Raw genomic sequence first — 19,598 nt, 5'->3', positions numbered from 1 at the left:
TAGCTTTCATCTCCTTTCCCTTAATGATTTTCTCCTTTGCCTTACACTATCTCTGTTCTCTTAGGACTTGGAAGTGTTTGACAAGCTCTGTTTTCCACCTGTGCCAGCAAGATTCCTGAGCAGATCGTGCTGCCCGCTGTGCCTGCCTGTGCCAGATACCTGGCACTTACAGCACGAGACGTGGATCTCCTGTCTGACTGAGCGTCAGGTATGCGCCGTTCTATTGCTCTGAGTGTTCATGGGCGACGTGTAGGTCTCTTCAGAACGAGCTCGGAAAACTACAGATAGAGAATGCTGTGTTGATGGAGGTTACAGCAGAATGGTCTCATCAGAGGCCGTTTCTGGGCTTGACGTTTTCCTGCCTTGCAATTGATTTGGGGAGGAAGCATCAGTTGCTTGGTATAAGATAGTTCTAAGCATTTAGAGCTCGTCTTCACTGCTCTGGCTGGACGCAGCTATAAACTGCACCCATTTTGAGTCTATGTCTCTTCCTCTTCTAGCTGGCAGCTGGGTCAGTGCTGAGAGGCATGGAGCAGAGAATTTCCTCCATTTCAGAAATACTTAGCAACAGGTATGTTGGTCTGCCTCGTATTAGAGATGGTTGAGCCTTAGGGAATGGATCAATGTTGGTCTCTATTGGAGAAGGTGGTACATAAATAAAGGGATTGTAGGTGACAGGGCTGAAAAATGATATACAGAAAACGTTCAAGCTACTAATGGTGGGGACTAGGTGCCAAAGGTCTCTGCTAAAATCCAGTCAGAAGTGGAAGCAGGAGCAGCAGGGAAAATGAGACTTTTGTTTTGTTTTGTTTTTTATTTCATGCAACTTGTTCTAACAAGTGCTGGGGTTAGAAACTTTTCTTTTCAAAGCATGTTTAAACTAGGGCGATATGCCTGCGCACTGAAATCTTCACCAGTGTCTTGCGGTAAAATGAGTTCTCCTCTGCTTGACTTTTTCATCTAATTGTGGAAAACGAGCAGGAATTAGACCGAAAGGGAAGCTGTGATGTCTGCCCATTTTTCTTCTTAATTCCTGAGCCTGAAGACACAGAAGGCAATATCAAGGGACCTCTTGTCTTTGGGCAGGGCAGGCTTCAGTAAGCTGCCTTGAATCCAGTATTTCAGGTGCTCAAGGGCAGGTTCCCCTACAGGCAGTGAGGTGGGCTGTGCACCGTGTCTAGACTGCCACAGCTTCACACCATATTTCTAGGGGAAGCTGAGCTGTTTCTGCCCGCAGCTGCTTTGTACGGTCTTCTGTAACCCTGGAACAATCTTCTAGCCATCTGTGGAAAGATGAGTATGTGGCCTGTTTTGGCCTTTGTATCTGCTACTCTTGTTTCAGGACTTCCTTGTGGAGGAGTAGGTGGGTTCTGTTGGCCTGTCGCGTGCTAGAGAACGTGTCTGTAGCTTGCTCTATGGCCAGGCATGGGCGGCAAGCCCTGGGGAAGTCAGGTTCAACTGACAGCACTGCACTTCACCCTGTCCTTTGTAGCTGTGGTCTGGGTCAGACATTTTCTGCTTCCTTTGTCTCCAAGCAAGATAAAGCCCCGTGATTCTGATCTACTCTCAGATTCACAGGTTCCCTTGTTTCTTTCCCTGGTGAGATAGTGGAGAGGACCTTGTGTGCCTCTCCCAAGAATGAGAAGCCATCTGTGTCTCTCAGTCTCCAACAGCAGAAAGGTAAGGATGTGACAGGTAGCAGATTGATTCTTACCTCTTTCTGTTCTGGGGAGCCAATGTACTTGGCTGACTGTGCTCCTATACCTGAGAATAGGTGGAAGTATGGCAGGACTCTGCATCCCATTGCATGCCGCAGAGCTGGGAAACTCTACTCTGCATGTGTTGGGGGTGGGAATACCATGCTTGGAAAGTGGGTGAGGTGGAGCAGTGATGGCCTCACTGACGTCAGAGGGAAAATACCTCTAGCAGAGCCAGGTCAGGGGTGAACTAGCCTACTAGCTGTGTGTGAGCTCATGGTGTCTGTTGTTGTGCGCCACCTTAGGGAGTCTGCTAGCCAGTGATCACAGCGTGAAGCTCAGCGTCTCGGTTGCCCCTGGCTCTCCTGTTGTGCTGGATGTTTACATTACTGCCGCCTACCTGCAGCATCTCTGGGGTTTGCTGCCTGGGGCCAAGGTCCTTTTCCAGAACCTGGAACGCAAAATCTCCAGGTACTGCTGTCTTTCAAACCTTGACCCAGGCCCCAGCTCTGACTTCCATTACTGTCTTTGAAACTGTCTCTTAATCTCTCCTCTCATGAGGATCTGCCACTTTCCTCATCCTTTGTCCTTACCTTCCTGGCTCTCCAGCCATTACTATAAATGAGTTTCCTACAATGTTACAGATTGTTACAGAAAATACCGTCTCAGCCATCACAGGAAGACTGGGCAATTTAATTTCTACAAGATATCTCTGATATCTACTCTCTCGTATTGCAGATTCCATAACGTTTATTGCACATACATTGCTTCCAGCTGTATGAGCATTGCGTCTCTGCCGGCTTCTCGCATACCTCTTCCTTCAAGGTTAGTCTAGGGTCTGTTTCCACCTTTTACTGTCCCAATAAAGTTTTCTCTGTTGCAAGTTTATCACATTCCTATTTTTTCTAGTCCTGCAGGAGAAGCCTCATCACCTTCATTGGTGTTTCTGTCCAACTTACAACTCCACCTACAAAACCTGTCCCAGGCACGGATTTTATGCCACTTGTCATGTGTACTGACTCTGTCCCTGCAATGGGTTTGCTCACTTTGCAACAGCATCTTCAAAGAGGTACTCAAGCTGCTACAGGGATAGTTTGGGAGGAGCTGTGTGGGTTTTCTGCTTAGACACACTCTGTGCTACCATACAGAACAGAGTTCCTCTCCCAATTCCACAGCCTCTTCTTCCAGTGCGTGAAAGGGACTTGCACAACAGAAAGGGACCAAAATGGCAACTTACTGGAAGTGTGCAGCTGATATCAGGCAAGGCTGCAGCTAGAGCTGAAGGGGAGAGGAGGCTATTCAGGGGAGAATCCTGCTGTGTTAATGCTCTGCTTTCCCCACATTCACTGCTGTTGGGTTTCACCACCTTGCAGCAGTTGTTTTTGTCCCCATACAAACTCATTTCCAATGAGTGTCTTGGGAAGAAGTTCCTTAATCCATTTCATACTTCATTAGGGGGCTTAAAAGAAGCACTGGTCCTTCACCTTTTCTTTCACCAGCCACCCATACGCAGCTGTAGCTTTATTTTTCCTTCAGGGGAAGTGTACCCGATACAATCCACCCTGTCCGTCGCACATGGGAGTGAGACAAGCCAATGCACGGTAAGCGCTGGAGAGATTGGAAGTGGGAAGAGGTGGGAAGATGACACCGTTTAAGGGAGGAAAGGAAAAGCAAGTCAAGCGTGGGGTGTGGGCAGAATAGCAAAAGTTGAAGTTCGTGTTTTCCCGGGCGTGAACAAACCTCCCCCTCTCTCCTGAGATCTGTTCTCTCATGAAAGAGCAGGGCCTTGTCCTTCTGACCTCCCTCCACTTCTTGGCTCGCCCTGTCTGTAGGGTGCTGGTAGAGGATGGAACAGGTGAAGCGCTGGTGCTGTGCAGGAACCAGCATGTGGCAGCAGTGCTGGGTCTGAGCCTCCATGAGTGGGAAGCTGTGCAGAACTGTGTGCAGAGCAGAGGCAGAGTGTCCATCCAGCACGGGGAAGCTACTGGGACAGGGGTGAGTAAGTTATTCTAGCAGTGATTTACAGTGTGCTGGGCTTGAGCCTCGGTTGGGCTGGATTTCCCCGCTTTGCTGCAGGCGCTCCTGCAGCTCTCTGCCTCCCTCCACAAATTCACTGGGCAGCGCTCCCTTTACTTCCTCAGTGTGTAGAGGAACCTGAGGATCTCATCGCCTGCTACCTAAGGAGCCTGTGCAGGAGTCCTCTCATCTGTCGCCCTATCCTGCTGGATTTCAGTCTAGACAGGAAGCCCTCCAAGATCCTACAGCCTGGTAAGCAAACACTGTGGCTTGTGTACTGCTCAGCTTGGGAGGAGCTGCCTCACTGTGCTGGGGAAAGAGAGTTGCCTTCACTATCCACAAAACAAGAACTCTGGAGGATTTCTGTGGAATTGTGAATTCTGTAATGTAGATCTAAGAGATCTTAGCAGAACCGTGGCTACAAAAACACAGAATATTTTTAAAAAAAGTCACTTTACGCAAAAATGTTATTTATGACAGTTTATTTTACACAATGACATAATATTGAATGGTCCTCCCAGTTCTGGCAAGGAGCGTGGAGCTCTTCCATTTAAATTCCAGGAAAATATATCAGCTAAAACAACCAGGATAATAATTGTTCTAAGGTATCACTAAGAGGTATGGGGGAGAAGAACATGTTTTGTTAGCTTCCCCCCTACACCCTCCCACTCCCTGATGTGGAAACGCGTAGAAAGCTTTTTTGTTTTTTGTTTCCCAGTCCTGGGATGGCATGGTCTCTGTCCAGACAGTTACTGTGCAGGCCTCTCAAATCAATGCCTTTTGGCCTCAACCAGGACAGCAGGTGGAGTCAAGACTAGGCCTGGAAATCCTCACTATGATCCCATAATTCAGAGTCTTGAAGAGTTTTGAATTCATGGGTGCTGGTGTCTGAGCTCATGGTGCCACAACTGTGCAAAGGAGAGTACTGTGTGAAGCAGATAATCTCCTTGCGTTGCTTGTGCTAACGCAAGCTTGGGAAGGGTCCAGGCACTGCAGGGATTGAATTAAGCTCACCAGAGGATGCTCTGCTGTTGAGACAACAGCTTTTGGATATCATGTAACACTGTAAGGCCAGGGTGCCATTGGTGGTAAGAGATACATGGCCCAGTGCATTGTCTGCATGAACAGCACATAGTTCAGTGATTCAAACTATAAAAAGTCTGTTTCCTGCAAGCTGGAAATGTCCTGGCCAAACGCATTAATCTGCTTTCATAATACATTCATTAATCTTCCTATCCTTTGTGGTTTAGCAGATGCCAAGCAGCTGTTGCAAGGCCTTCCCTTCCCTGCCCCCAGCAGCTTTCACGGTTGTATGCTAGAAGGGAGCCAGAGCCCTGTATCCAGTTATTACAGTTTTTATCCTTTCACTTCAGCTCCACTGCAGCTGAGAAATTTTCGGTGTGGTGAAGTGGAGTTTGTGTCGCAAGTGCAACCTCGACCGAGCCTGCTGTGCCTGAACGTGGAAGAAGTAGAACAAAAAGCCTTATGCTGTCTGAACAGCGAGAGGATTAGGAGGACATCTAGCCACTGTTGATTGGGACGCACTGCTTAACGCCTCTGGCAGTAAGAGAAGAAATATAAAGCTCCCATCCCCAGGTATCTCAGTTTTTCCTCCTCGTTTCCAGTGAGAGTATGGGCCTATGAGCACCCGGTGAAGGCTGTAACCAGGAAGCTGCTGTGACTTCTGGAATTCCTGAATGGTCACTCTGGACCGTTGCCACCAGGGCTACGTTTTGGGAGAGAGATGTTCAGTCCCTCCTACGTGGTAACCATTACTTTGGGCCTAGAACACACAGTGTGTGTATTTTGTATAGTAGTATCTACTGTAAATAAAGCTATTAAAATACATTTTAAATAATACAGTATTTGTTTTAATATTAAGTTTTCCCTGCTATATGGGGAGAACGTGCATCTTTGATTTATGAGCCCAAGCCAGGCATTTTCCACATCATTCACTATCTTCATGGGAATCTGTACAGTTTCCACAGGGGAAATTCTGCGTAAATCAAGTGAAATGATTAGGCCAAAGATTTTGTGTGTGTGTGTGTGTGTGTGTTTTAAAGCATTTCCTCCAAAAAGAGAAGGGAAGTGAACAAGTTACTATTTGGGGACTAAATCACTACTATAATAGGCTTGTTTTGCAGCTTAAACAGTGGTCTAAACATTACTTGAGGGTGGTAATAAGAGGAAGGTAGTGAGCTATGATGTGAATTCAAACCTGCTACAGACTTGTCCAATTGTTAAGGAGTGGGAAGGGAACGACTGCAATGGCAAGCGCTCATATCCACAGCAGCATGGCAGACTAGAGCAGATGCAAGCCATGGAAGATCACCATTTGAAGAGGTTCTACGCATCTACTTAGTGATGACTGAGTTGTTCTGCGCTTGCTGCTGGAAAAAATAATATCCACGTTTCATCTTGTGTTTTAGGTTAGTAAATTCCACATGCAATTACTTCCCTGCCTTGTTCAGTATGCAGTGCAGACAGTGCATTCAAATAGTGCAGCCTGTTTCGGGTTTTGTTTGTTCAGTATTTTACACATACACGTGCATACTTAGTCTGAGCCTGATGTTGAAGTTCATGTGATGGGTGTACTGAGCATGCGTAAAGTATCTTCCCTCTCAAGGTTTGCTGGCCACTTCTAGACCAAAGAATGAGTGTCGTAAGACCTGACAAAGGCAACTCCATCCTAAAGAAGGTTGCAAAAACAGTTTAAAGGTCTATATAAGTTTTGCTATATTCTTTCTTTTTTTTGCTGTAGGTACTTTCTCAGAAATAGTAAAGATTCTGGCTAAAGCATGCCAAAAGAAAATAAAATAAACTATCTCTGCCTGAGGCAAACGTTGACTGCAGGTGGCCTACAGTGAAGCAATCAAAGTTTGATTTAAAAAGAGCAACTGAAAGTAGCCCTGTAACATGAAGTGACAGTAACAGACAACGCTACAGAAATAGATAGGAAGTGCCAGTTAACAGAGACGTCTTTTTAAGAAGGGGAAAAAAAAAAAACCTACATTTGTCTCTGTAGTTCAGCTATGTTTAATAATTTGGTTTATTTCTAAACTTGAACTTTCCAGTAGTATCCTACTGGTCTCCCTCTTTTCCTCCTCATTCCTTATTATTCTGCTGCCACTTTTACTGCTCATGCATTCCTCTTCTATTTCATGTTACAAATGTAATCATCTGCCCTAATACAGGAATTGAGGCACTCTGTTTACCTTTATCAGGATGAAGACCTAATACTTGGTCCTAGTCTGTTAGCTAGTTTCTAATCCATCAATGTGCTGCTGTTCAAAAAATGTTTTTCAGCAGGGGAGTTTGATTACAGTCTGTAGAAGACCAAAAAGCTGAACTAGTTTTCATATTTATAGTTTACTTAGTACATTCAGCAAATCATGTCATGAGACAGATAACCAAATATTAAAACCTCCAAATAAATTTGATTAATCTTTAGTGTTCTGAATTTGAAGGACCAGTTCTTAGACCTACTGGAGGAAACTCTCTTCCTGTTTGTCTGTGAGATTCTGCCCATGATCGGCGCTTTGGTCACTGGCTTATTTCAGACACGAGACCAAGTTCTGTTCCAGTGATTAGAGTTGTTTTTCTTCTTCATATATCCAACTGCCCTTACCACATCCCTCACTTTCTTTTTGAAGCCACATTTGAAATGATGTGTCCTGATGTAGGCATGGATAAGAAATAATAATGCAAGAGCAAAAGCAACAGCAGCTTCATGTTTGTGCCACTGCATGCTCCAGCAGGAACTGGGAGATGGTCTTGGAAAGTTCTCAATCCAAAAGAGTAGGCAGCAGGAACTGTGACCTGTAGTCAAGGTAGCTGTAGTAACTGTTGTGTATGGAAAGACAGAGCTGTTCCTTTCAGTTGATTTTTTTTTTTTCTATAGCTCTGCGCTCCATCACCAGTTTACCTGAAGAGCCCACCACCCGAAGGGGCATAAATGCCTGGTAGGCCAAGGCTGATGAAGACTAAAAGCAGTTGTCCTCTCTACTGTGACTGCCCCCAGCAGTCCTTACTCCACGTCTGGCTGGGGTTTCTCAGGCTGGTGTGCTGCAGGAAACCCCCCCATTGGTAGTATTTACTGAAGGCACTGCACTGTGCAGTAAAGCTGTTTAAATAAAGTGGGGGCAAGCAAGACTCATACTGCAGCAGGCCTTGTGGAGAGGGAGAGGGAGAGGGAAAAGTTCACGTTCTCTTACAGCCACGAACTGTAGCCAAGGTTCAGAGGGTGCTCAACAGAAGGAAGCAAAAAGGGTTTAGGATCAGCGAGAAGGCTGAGCAGGGAAGGAAATGAGAATGAGGGGAAAACTAAGAGACAGAAGCAGAGAGTATAAGAAAACATTTCTGAAGTTACAGAAGGTGATGGGAGAAGCTAGCAAGGAGCTTGTCATAGGGACAAGCTAGTGGTCCCACCTCAAACTGGGGTTGAGGAAAGGGTAGGGACAAGGGAAAGGCATCTCTTCCCATCCTAGCAGGCTTGAGATAAGCCTGCTGCTGTAACAAAACTCAGCATGAGACTCCACAGGTCTTATACCAATTCCCCCTACTGCCTTCTCTTTCCTGGTCCAGCAGGGTTTCTGACAGCTTTACAGAGGCTTTATATAGACAGCTGATACAGAGGAAGTAGAAGCATCCAGTGACAGGTGGGAAGGGAGGAGGACGCTGATGCTATGTCCAGATTCACCAGCTGCAAGCTGGTCCCCCTTGTAATGTTGAAATCTGTAACAGAGGAACAGTGAGAAGCTACTAGAAAGGAAAATACAGTTAGCATGAAAGATGAGTGAGTACATTTATTCCTCCCCCTTTTTTTGAATATTGATAAAGATAGGGCCTCCCTCTTGTGCTGGAGACCCACTGCTGTGAAGCACTCACTATAGATGAGCTATGGCCCTTTTCATGAAGAATAGGCTCTGTCAAAAGTTTGCTTTCCTGTGAATAAGAAGGCTTCTTAAATAAAAAGGATAGGCTCAAGTTAGAGAAACAGTCACTAGTAACAGTTAAAGGCCTGCTGGTTTGTTAGGCGAAAGAATCTGAGCTGAACTGGCTAAAGAAAGTGTCAGAAGTTGAGGGTTTGGGGGGTTTTTTTTTCCCCCCTTTTCTGTGTTAGCATAGAAATGAGCATATTATTTTGAAGTGCGTCCCTCCCTCCTTCCTTCCTGCCCTCGGGCAGTTCTGTCCTTGTGCCCGTGGAACAATTCTGACTGTAGAAAATGTCTGAAATAGCAGGACCGAAAACAGACCATTTCCTCAGTCCCAGAGAGGAACAGGCCTGGACTGGTCATAGATTTCATACAATCTACAGAGCCATTCCAGTAAATTTGAGGATCATCTTATTCAGAAGAGGGAGTATTAGCAGGTAGGCTAGATAGATAGATTTTGCTATTTTGGATCTGGAAGATGGCAACAAGCAGTGGCCCCTGCCTTCTCTTCCTTGACTGAAACTACTAACCATCACAGGGAAGACATTGTTTAACCCACCTGCTCCCCCATGTGTGTGGTCTCTGCATGGTGTTAGACCCTACCTGTCACTTTGATGTCACCTGTCGCCTTGGCAATGTTGTTTTCAATCACGCAGGTGTAGGTGGTGTTAGCTGTGATGTTGTGCAAAAAGGAGACCACCTTCAGGGTGATGTTTTCAGAGTTCAGCTCATAGCTGGTGTTAGCAACCTGGGGTAGGTTCTTTCCTGCATCACTGTCAGCTGTCCAGCGCACTGCGGGGCGAGGGAACCAGCGTGGTGCTTCACACTGCAGAGCGTCCCCACTGCTGCTCTTCTCCACACGGACCTCAGGGGTGCTGAAGGCTTTGTGGGAGAGAAACAGGGAGAGAGTCAGAAATCAGGCAATGCCCGACTGCGTGCCACCCTGTCCCAAGTATTTCTAGTAGGGTACTTATGGTCAGCATCTCAGCACTACATTTAGCCCAACCAAAAATCAGAAGCTCACGTCTGTACAGGTTGGGCTACAGAGGTTTGAATATCGAATAGCAAAGACCACAGTGTACAGCTTGCCAAGTTCTGCTGAGGTAGTGGCACAGCTTTAGCCTCTTTGAGTAATTCTGCTTACCAGTTACGAGCTTGATCCCAGCCCCATAAGCCAAGCATGTCTTAGGAAATCCTGGTCACCCAAGTGCCCAGAGCAGACCGAGCTCAGGACCTTGCAGGCCTAAGAGCACCGGCCTCTGCAGGATGGCCAGCGTCCCCAGCATGACTCACAGCAGGCAGAACCTGGCTCACCAGTACCAAAGTCTAGACGCTCAGAGGAGGCACCTGCCACAACACAGAGGAAGGGGAAGGTGACTCACCCTTGCCACTGACCAAGGAGGGAGCCTGACGGACAGCTACAGCTTGGTGACCTGATGCACACACTAAGGGTGCCGCAGCAAAGGCAGCTCCACCTGCACCTGCAGGGGCTGTGGGCAGCCCATGGTGCGCAACAGCCCCGAGCTACAGGACTTTCACCAGCGGTCCTGAATGAAACAAAGCATTTGAAGCCTACTGCAAACTCAGCTGTGTTTAAAACTAAGAACACGTCAGATAAAACTTTTTGTCTCTTTTAGCCTCCGTCCTCTAGAAAAACACACTTCAGCCTCTTCACTGTATTTCCCACACCTATATGCTTGAAGAGAAACAACAGCTTTAAGGAGGGCAGAATTCACTAATTTTCGTAGAAAGAAATGCTAATACTGCATTTCATGTATTACCGCCGGTGTCTTTTTTTTGTGTGAATTACCTTAAGGATAGAACCAACAAAAGCAGGCAGATTCACAAGTTTTCAAAGTGGGCTAGGAGACCGAGTCCCCATGGGACTTAAGCTCACCTAAGTGAGCCAAAGCACTCAGCTTGCTCATCTACTGTAGTTACAAGCAGGTCTTAAATCCCTGCAATTGCAAAATTATGGGACCTGTGAGACAAACAGCCATTTTTTTTTTTTTTCCCACTGTTCATGCAGGTTCTTCACATGGCAGCAGGGCAGAAAATACACTTTCCATAAGAAACAGGATACTGTGTAAAGTCATGCCAGCCAGATGTTCTTACAACATCAATTCTGGTGGTGCCTATACGTCCCAAGATAGGCTCCCATGTAAGTTAAGCAACATACAGCATTCAGAGGCGGCCAGGTTCTCCCAAGTCATCTGCCACAAATTTCTGTACAGAAGCTGATGCCCACATCCTGGTGCTTTGGCTCTGCTTGGCCAAAGCAAACTGGACTTGCAGAAAAGCAGCCTGTCTCATTCAAGAGCTCTGCTGGTCAATACTGTACTGCCATGACTGGCCTGAAGAACAGGCCTCCTCTCCTGGAGGAATAACTTGCTGAAGGCTGAAGAGCCATTAAGGTTTTACTCCTTCTCTAACATTTCTTCTGGTTACATTAGAAAGTTGCTCCAGAAAATCACGGCCCCACTCCCTTCTGCCAAGCCCTGAGTTCAAGAGATGTCCTCAGGGATGCCCAGGTAACCTGGAAACATTTCATACCCATGAAAAAAGCCACCCAGGAAAACGCTTGGTAAGCCCCCCTGCCTGTGCTGACTCATGATATCTGCACCAAGTGTAGTCAGTATAACTCACCACCATTTCATTAGAAAGAAGCAGAGATGACAAAAGCAGATGAAACACTGCTGAGTTCAGCGGAAGCCTTTGCTTTGTGCCAGTAATTTTCAGAAGAATTGGCCTGAATTTTCAGAAGAATTAAGCACTCACAAGTGAAGAATTCAGCTGTTACTGTGCATGTTGTAAGATCGGTCACAGACGCTAGCATGTATTTTCACAACAGGGTGAACAGTTAAATCTAGAAAATACGTAATACTTGAAATAGCTATGATATAAGCCGTTTGCTGCTCTGATTTTTGTTTTTAAAAACTGAATAAATTAGTAAAATAGGAAAAGGTATTAAATTGGCTATAATTTTTTGCTATGAAGCAGTTCACCTGGCTGGAGATTATTATCTACATTTTAGAGAGGAAAAGCTATCATTTTATCTTTAACAAGTGTAAAAGCTGGATCTCTAGCAAGTATAAAATTTGGTGTTTATGAGTACTGTTAGATACTCCCATTCTATAATTAAGGACTCCTTTTAGTCAGTTGAGTAACTAGCAGACTATGTATGGTAAACAGAATACGAAAGTAAATTTCTAAGAAGAACATTAAAATAATAATCGCCTTTTCTGGGACAAGGAAGTGGAAAGAGAGGGTAAGTCCATAAACACCTCTGGAAAAGCCAAAAAACCCTCTCCTACACATACTACACTTACTTATTTATTTTTCCTACTCCAGACATTTGGACAGTTTATCTAGGCACGAGCAAAAATGTCAATAGGGCCATGCAGCACTTCCCGTCCTTACTGATTTTAAAGTGAGGGAGAAAAAAAACAACGTTCTTTTTTCAGATTATGTTACAACCATGGAAGAGATTAATGCAGTAATTCCACACAATCCAACTCAGGATTTCACAGAATGAATGTTCCCAGAACACGCAAGCAGTTTTCATCTCCGTTGCTCGTTGATACCATGGGTTTTTCGCCCCCTCTATAAACATGCATATACAACTCCTTGGACAAGTCCGGTTTCAGTGCAACACTTTGACAGTAGGACGGTTTCCTTCTCCGATCCCTTGACAGCATTTGCTCACCTCCAGTCCTGTACTGCAGCACAGCTGCGCCACTGCCCCTGGCTGTGGTGACGGCACAGCGATAGGCGCCAGCGTCATTGAGCCGCACACCTCGCAGCAGCAGGGACGCGTTTCCTCCAGCCACCTGGTCCGCAAACACCGCCGTACGGCCCTGGAACGACGCATCCTGCTCCTGCAGGTGGTCCTCCCCGCCTCTAAACTCATGCACCAGCCCTGCCAGTCCAGCCTTTGCCCATCGAATCGCTGTGCTGCCGAGCTCGATGTCGGGCTCAAAGGTGCAGCCTAAAACGCTGTTCTGGCCGATGTTCCCAGGGGATGGCAATGTGGTGACACTGATGGAGCGTTTCCCTGTAATGAGAAAGCATGGCATGAGAAAACACAAGTGTGGAGAAAGGCCGGAGCACCCCGAGGAAGGAAATGTGCTCTTGCTGGATTGTGGCTCACGAGCCCAGAGGCAGACAAGGCTCAGCCAATGCAGGAGCGTGCCAGGAGCAGCTGCTAATGCACTGGTGCAGCTGGCAGAGGTCAGCTCCCATGGCTTATTTACAGAGATTAAAGTGCAGGAGCATTTCTTTAGCAGATAGGCTGCTTGGAAAGGCAGTTTCTCATATTTGGAGGAACAAGTTTGAAAAGCATTAGCATGGTCTTTACTTGCTTGCTTACACGTATAAAGGATTTTTCTCATTGCATCTTTCAGAAGAGTGTGGGTTTTGGAGTCTTTTTTTAGTTGGGACCTTCTTTACGCAAGGCATAGTATTGGCAGAGAAAAAAGAGATTACTGTTTCACCCTCACTGCAATCAAACTTGTTTTCTTTTGTTTAAGAAAAATCAGCATTTCCCTTCTCTGGGAATGCAGACATCTCCTCAGGCTGAATCCTGACCAGTAAGCCTGAGAAGTAACTCCTTCCCTGATGTGGGTGCTCTTTCCCATGCAGCCCTTCCCTAAAAGTTCTTGCTTAGCATACTCAAGGCTGTATTTTGTCCAACATTTTTGACACATTTTTGTTATCTTGTGTGACCAGGAGAATGTGCCCCATCCTGGCAGATGCTGCCTGACTTAGCAATAAATACCATTTTCTCCTTCTGTCCGGGATAAGGAACACAGTATGTTTAAGATTTTAGGTTATGTTTAGGTTTAGAGCTCCAAGCCCAAGAAAATTGCAGCTAACAGCACTCCGTCTCCAGCGTCACAGGCTGCTGTGCGCTTATCAAACCCCTTCCTCAGATGGCTTCCCATAGCACAATGGATGGAGCTGAATGGGTCAGTTACTAACAGCCCAGCACCCAAGATAATTAAAAAAAGAAGCCTTAAATTCTGCTATGAAAGCACGGGTCACAGGGGCACGATGGAGCTGCCCTCAAACAGCTGGGCCTCACTTGTGCACAACCCCTTGTGCAAGCTGGGGCCAGCCCTCTGAAAAGTCTCCATAGAAATGAAGAGCCAACACAGATTTCATAACATTCTGCTCTGAACACCAAATGCTGTTCTTCAAACCGGCCCTGAGCATATGTGTGATGTAAAAATCTCTGCAGTATTTACAACATACAAGAGCTCACATTCTTTTTCCTTGGTGAGAGGAGAAATTGGCTAATTTTCAAGAGAGCATTCAAGTCTACAAGGATGACAGTTATATATGAACGTGAATCCCCATTGGCTGACTGGGAACCTGCTCTTTCCTGGAACTCGCTCCCCAGGGGTGTCTTTCGCACAGCCAGTATCATTCAGCAGGGCCACACACACGGCCAAAGCGTGGATAGAGCCTATCCTTGTAATTTGGCAGGTTCGAGCTGTGCCATCTTTTGGAAAGGATCTGCCTCACACGCTTGCTAACCTGACAGGAAAACAGCGACGAGTCTAGAAGATGCAGCCCACTATTACAGCATGTTTCACCTTCAGCAAATAGCCCACGCGTCAGTCAGTGCCATTACACCATGAGCTCCAGCAGCGCCCTGGGTTTGCACAAAAGTGCTGGAAATTTGGGGTTCAAGTGTAGCTGATGATGCCTTGCAGGTGGCTGCTGAAGTGATATACACAATGTGGTTTTTTTCCCCTTTTTCCAATCCTAAAATCAGCCATTTTGCATATAAGCTTTATAAAGCAAGCCTTAATTAAAGGATCATAGACTGCATCGCCACACAGTATCCCACTTCAGCCACTGCACCCCATGGAGGAATGGAGTCTCCAGACATTGGTAGCAGCAGGGCTGAATTTCATTACCCCCAGTTCCGTCAAGAAATCTAACCAGTCACATACCTGAGACACCAAAACCAATGATCAGGGCAATCACTGCTGCCAGGACTATAATGATAGTAGTCATGCTGTTTGGGAAAAAAGGAAAGGACAAGGTTATTGCTGAGGCAGGAGAGCTGCAGCCTGGAACAAGGTGGATGAGTGAGAAGTAGGACCACAGCAGTGGCAAACAGGGGAGCACTCTTCATCTGAGCCAAGAGACCAGGAAGCGGGAGGAGAGGAGATCTAGGTTTTCTTTTTGGAAAGAGCTAGCTAGCCCCAACTGGGAGCACTCCTACCTGCATTTCCCAGTGAGTAAATGCAGCCTGTCCCTCCTGCTCTGGCAATCCCTGCTGACGCTTGAGAGGGACCGGCTCCCCAGGGAGGTGAGCAAAGCAACTGTACCCAGGAAGATACCCCCTACGAGCCAGGGAGAGTGCAGCTGGGAACTGGAAATAGGGCCAGGTTTGTGAACTGGCTGGCTTTGGGTCTCCCCACGCATGGATGGAAAAATGACTTGTGAACCAGTCTGAGGAGGAGAAACCACCTGCCAAGAGAAACAGAGCTGGAGCAGCCCCTGGCAGAGGAGGCCAGGAGCTCACCAGAAGGAGCACTGGGGGATGTATGAGCTGTGTGGGAGCAGTCTACCCCCAGCACAGCCCTGGCTTAGCCCACCCTGGCCAAGCACAGAGTCCCGTCAATCTCGGTGGAGCCATCACACATAATCCTTGACACATTTTCACACAAGCTGAGGGGTTGTGGCAGCCTCCTGCGTAAGTGCTTTTCAATGCCAGTGAAACCGCGCTGCTCCTACCCTGGTTAATGTGCGCTTGTAGCAGCCTCTTACCCAATCTTGGCTGAATCACCAGAGATGCCACGATCGCAGGGCTGATAAGCAGCACTAGGGAGCTGCCTCATGCGAACTCGCCCCTTCTGCATGAAGTGGCAGGGATGGCAGAAAGGGAAGACAGGCTGAAAAAGGGGCCAGAGGGGAGGAGAGATCTGCAGAAGTTTTGCTTGCACTCCCGCTGCCTCCTGTCTTCTCTGGCCTCACCCTGAAAGCCTGTGGAAAGTTGGCTGAGGAAACTCTGTCTGCACATGCCGACACACTTAGGAGAATAGATCAGAAGTATGTATTTCATCACGAGTTTGTTATAATTTCAAGTATGTATCAAGCCCTTCGAGCAAGCTGGCAGCCTCGAAACCCTCAGAGCTGGTATGCTTCACACATTTCACTTTCTCCCTATTTTCACCAGGTTTCATTTATAATTAAGGACGACAGCACTTCTAGTCCTGATGCTCCCAGTGACACCTCCCAGTGTCCCATGGCTGCCATCACAGGTGATCCCATCCAGGAGGAAAGCGGTAGGTATCTGTCCTGGTGGGTGTTGAGTATAGAGACCACACAGCCAGGAACCAGTTACCGGTAGCTACTTTCCCTGGGGACCCGCAGTAAGGTAATTTCATTCATTTGTAGGCTCAGTTGGATCACGTAGCGTGACAGCTCCTGTTGGTGATTTGGCATGTCCCATGGGGCCCAGCCCTGAGTCACTTGGGATCTCAGCCAGGCTCACCGTGGCACAACCCTGCGCTTGCTCAGAGCAGGGCAGATACTGAGCCTCTTGCTCATGCGGAATAACATCTACCTCCTCAAGTAGCTCCACCAGTTTCTATGGAGCTGATCCAAGAGCTGGTCCATCCTGGTTATAAAGTTAGCCAAGGTTGCCATGGCCCGCCTCAGCTCTCACACAAGATACAAGGGCTAGACACACAGCACGCACATCTTGAGCAAGCAAGGGCTGCACCACACTGTCTCAGATGCTATGACTCACTCAAACACCTCTACCTGCCTGTGAGCAGGCAGGCAGGAAAAAAACAAGTCAGAGGACCCATGCTGGCGGCACATTGCTGTCTGCTCTGTAACCCAACCACGCCAAGGAGCTGAGCAATGCCGGGGAAATTGCTGGGAGTTAGGACTCCATGCCGGATCTGCTCAAGGGGAAGAGCTCCAGTTAAATCTGTGCACCTGACCCTAACATCTAGCTAGTCTGTGTCCTTCTCCCCCGTCTCTGGCGGGGGAAAAAAAAATCACTGAGCCCATCCCAGTGCAGTACTCATTGCACAGACACCTCCCCACCCCTCACATATGGCTCCAAGCAGGTTAAGTGAGGGCTTCACACATAAGTGCCAGAAGCCTCTCAGCATGAGGGGGCACAACAGGGATAGCAGAGGAAGAGTCGCTGGGCCTCCCTCCTGTAAAGGCTCTGAGCACGTCTCTTCAGATGCCAACGTACCTTGTCCTCGAAAGGACTCTCTGGCCCAGACACCACTTCTGCCCTACAACTATGCCTGGCAAAATCATCTTTGGCTCACAAACACTGTTAGTCATCACTATTGCTTTTGTTCTCCTCTGCGGACTCCTTTCTCTGTACCGTGCTGTATTTCTTGAATGCTAACGTTGCATCCAGAGGGATTCTTCCCAATTCTCATCTGAGGGAAAAATAGTGCCTCCAGAAAAAGCTGCTTATTAATTACAGAAGAGATTTTTCAGAAGTAAGTGGTGATTTTGGGTATCACAGATTTCCAGCCCCCACTTCCACATCCTTTCCTGCGGGTGGGGGGAAATCAGGCCCTTTCAAGTGTCCCATGTGGACCCCAAGAGCCTGAGAATTGCAAATGGCTTAAAAATATTTGCCCGCGAGCCTTCATGTTTCTTTAATTGATCCAGAGCGCTGGGTGAACAAGAGGAAGTTGACAACCCAGCCTTATCCTGCCATTAGCTGTGTTTTGCAAGAATTCAGCCTAACAGTTCAGTTGGAAAGTAATTTTCATCATTTCATCATCCGCACCCCTTGCACTTTCAACATTTCTGAGGCACAGAAACTGTCTGACACAAATGTCTGGGTCTGCATGAACGAGAGCCTTGAAGTCACCCTTGTTTTCTAGTGCGCCTGCAGTAGCCTGCAGGCACCCAAGGAAGCTCTGCACACGGTCTTCTCCATGGTAGCGTTACCAATTAGCCAAATCAGGTACGTCTGGTGCTCTTGTTATGCAGTTCCTTCCACGGATGAACTCTGAAGCCCCTTGTGGACTGGTCTGGATCTCCTTCCATGGTTATTATCTTACGTAGGCGCCACAAGCTGAATGCTGCAAGGGCCAGTCAGCCCCTCTGTAACTCGCAGTGGGGCTCAGCCCCCTCTTATCTTTAACTCTGCAGAGTAAGCTTTCCTTCAGAAATCGGCTTAGGAAGATCAAAAGACCTGGAATTTTAAGAGATTTAAGGTCCCCTGCCTTCCTCCCTATATCAAAGATTAGTATGGGAAAAATAGAATACAGCAGGGGAAACCAAAAAGGAAGGGTTTTCATTTCCAATAAGTAATTAATGATTGCAGAGTTTAACTTTTCTCAGAGTTTCAGTTTTATTTTTTGAGGGTTTTTCAGGGGGGTTTGCTTTTTTTTCTGAAATAATAGGAACTTCCCACTGCTCCTCTGAAGCATTCTGGAAATTCACCTCTCTCCCCGGGCTATTTCTGTGTTTCAAAATCAGCTAGAAGAGGCAATGGCCATATAGAAGCCCACTGTTTCCAGTAACCTGCAGTGTTTGGCTGCGTATAGCTGCCCAGGGGAGGCAGAGCTACTCAGATAAGGATTATTCTAAGAGCAGTAAGGGGTAGGCATTCATTTTTTCACATCCCTCAGTTATTGCATTCCCCTGACAAAAGCCAGCTGGGCTGTCACTTGAAAACAACAGACCTGGCTATTGCATATGTTCCAGATGTGCAACAAATGAGATGTCCAGTGGATGTTTACATCACGTTGCATTATTTCAACTAACGACTTCACTTTCATCAGGGAAAAGTGCACTGACAATACTCAGTGCTTCCTCAATACCTTCTGTGAGAAAGCTGGCGCATGACTTGCGCATGAGAAGCCTTTTCCATTCACATACGGTCTGCTCCTAGCTGTTCTTCAGCTCCAGTTGGACTGATACTCTGAACAGCTGAATCCTTTCCAATAGGGTAAATACAAGCCCCAAGCTTCTCCCATGCCTTGTTGGAGCCTTTGCCTCAGTCCAGCTGGGAAGAGCCCACAGCTGAGAGGGAGCGAAGCATTTTGGTAGCCAGCTCTGCTCCAACAGTCAGGTTGCATGGCAACTCTGGCCCATGCTCACCAGATGCTGAAGCAAGTTTGCTAACTAGTTTAGCTCTTTGGGGGGAACTATTTTCAACTCTTGCAGATCAGAAAACACAGATGAGGTGGATATTTTTGTGACTTCCCCAAGGTGCTTGAAACGAGAGGCACAAAACAGCTTCCACATCTTCCCAGCTCCTACTCGCAAACCACAGAGAAAGCAAACTTTCTGCAGGACAGCTTCTGCCTTTCTGCCCACAACACCCCACTGTGATGGAGGCTTAAGCAACTGCCTGAGGTCTGACAGCAGGAACATTGAGCCTTTCTCATGCCATTGACACTGTGGCCTTCAACAACATTCAGACCTGAGATGGCATAACCCAGCCACGCAGTTTCCAGTACACACATCTCCATTGTGGCTGCAGTCCATGAATAGCACATGGGTTACTGACAGCTATATGGCCTTACTGATTATATAAAAAAGCCAGACTGGTATTACAGTAGGCTGGCTGAGTGCAGTACAGGGTCAAATTACAAAGAATTTTTTCCTGAAAGCGCCTTGCAGCAGGGAGATGCAGCCAAGGGTCCTAGAAAAAGAAAAAAGCAATTCCCTCCCTTCCAAAGGAGATGCAGACAATACCATACCTCCAGAAAATGACCTGGCCTTGCGATGCCATGGTCGCAGCACCTATGAAGACAAGCCAAACACCAGGTGCATGAAGGTCCCACACCGTGTGCAGCACAGCCCCTTTCCTTTACACAATACATTCTTCCAAGTTGTCCTGCTTAAATAACTGAACTCAGCCAAGGAGTGGTAAGCCTAAGCAATGAACTCTCAGGAATGAGGAAGCAGTGAGCATCTAAGCTTCCCCCACCAGGTCAGT

At 47.1% G+C, this 19,598-nt stretch overlaps 2 protein-coding genes across 6 annotated transcripts in view; one reads left to right on the top strand and one right to left on the bottom strand.

Moving 5' to 3' along the window:
• Positions 1-5,573, top strand: part of CTC1 (CST telomere replication complex component 1) — an 18,185-nt gene extending 12,612 nt beyond the window's left edge. For 2 of the 5 annotated variants that reach the window (XM_068957771.1, XM_068957780.1), the window contains 10 exons: positions 65-208; positions 501-571; positions 1,571-1,680; positions 2,003-2,168; positions 2,436-2,522; positions 2,607-2,766; positions 3,234-3,298; positions 3,530-3,692; positions 3,839-3,965; positions 5,087-5,573. In XM_068957771.1, the coding sequence (XP_068813872.1) occupies positions 65-208; positions 501-571; positions 1,571-1,680; positions 2,003-2,168; positions 2,436-2,522; positions 2,607-2,766; positions 3,234-3,298; positions 3,530-3,692; positions 3,839-3,965; positions 5,087-5,247 (1,254 nt within the window). In that variant the 3' untranslated portion in view covers positions 5,248-5,573. Of the gene's footprint in view, positions 1-64; positions 209-500; positions 572-1,570; positions 1,681-2,002; positions 2,169-2,435; positions 2,523-2,606; positions 2,767-2,850; positions 2,958-3,216; positions 3,300-3,529; positions 3,693-3,838; positions 3,966-5,086 lie in introns of those variants that run through there. The other 3 variants (XR_011143602.1, XR_011143614.1, XR_011143615.1) reach the window with 3 other exon arrangements.
• Positions 5,566-19,598, bottom strand: VTCN1 (V-set domain containing T cell activation inhibitor 1). Its single transcript, XM_068957827.1, has 5 exons — positions 19,360-19,598; positions 14,608-14,672; positions 12,354-12,701; positions 9,251-9,529; positions 5,566-8,447 (listed from the first exon to the last, which is right to left on the bottom strand). The coding sequence occupies exons 1-5, from the start codon at positions 19,389-19,391 to the stop codon at positions 8,326-8,328; spliced, it is 846 nt and encodes a 281-aa protein (XP_068813928.1). The 5' UTR covers positions 19,392-19,598; the 3' UTR covers positions 5,566-8,325.

The sequence above is a fragment of the Struthio camelus genome, chromosome 1, assembly GCF_040807025.1.
Source record: "Struthio camelus isolate bStrCam1 chromosome 1, bStrCam1.hap1, whole genome shotgun sequence".
Lineage (NCBI taxonomy): Eukaryota > Metazoa > Chordata > Aves > Struthioniformes > Struthionidae > Struthio > Struthio camelus.
Note: the sequence above shows the minus strand (reverse complement) of the source record. Positions and strands in the feature narration are given on the sequence as shown.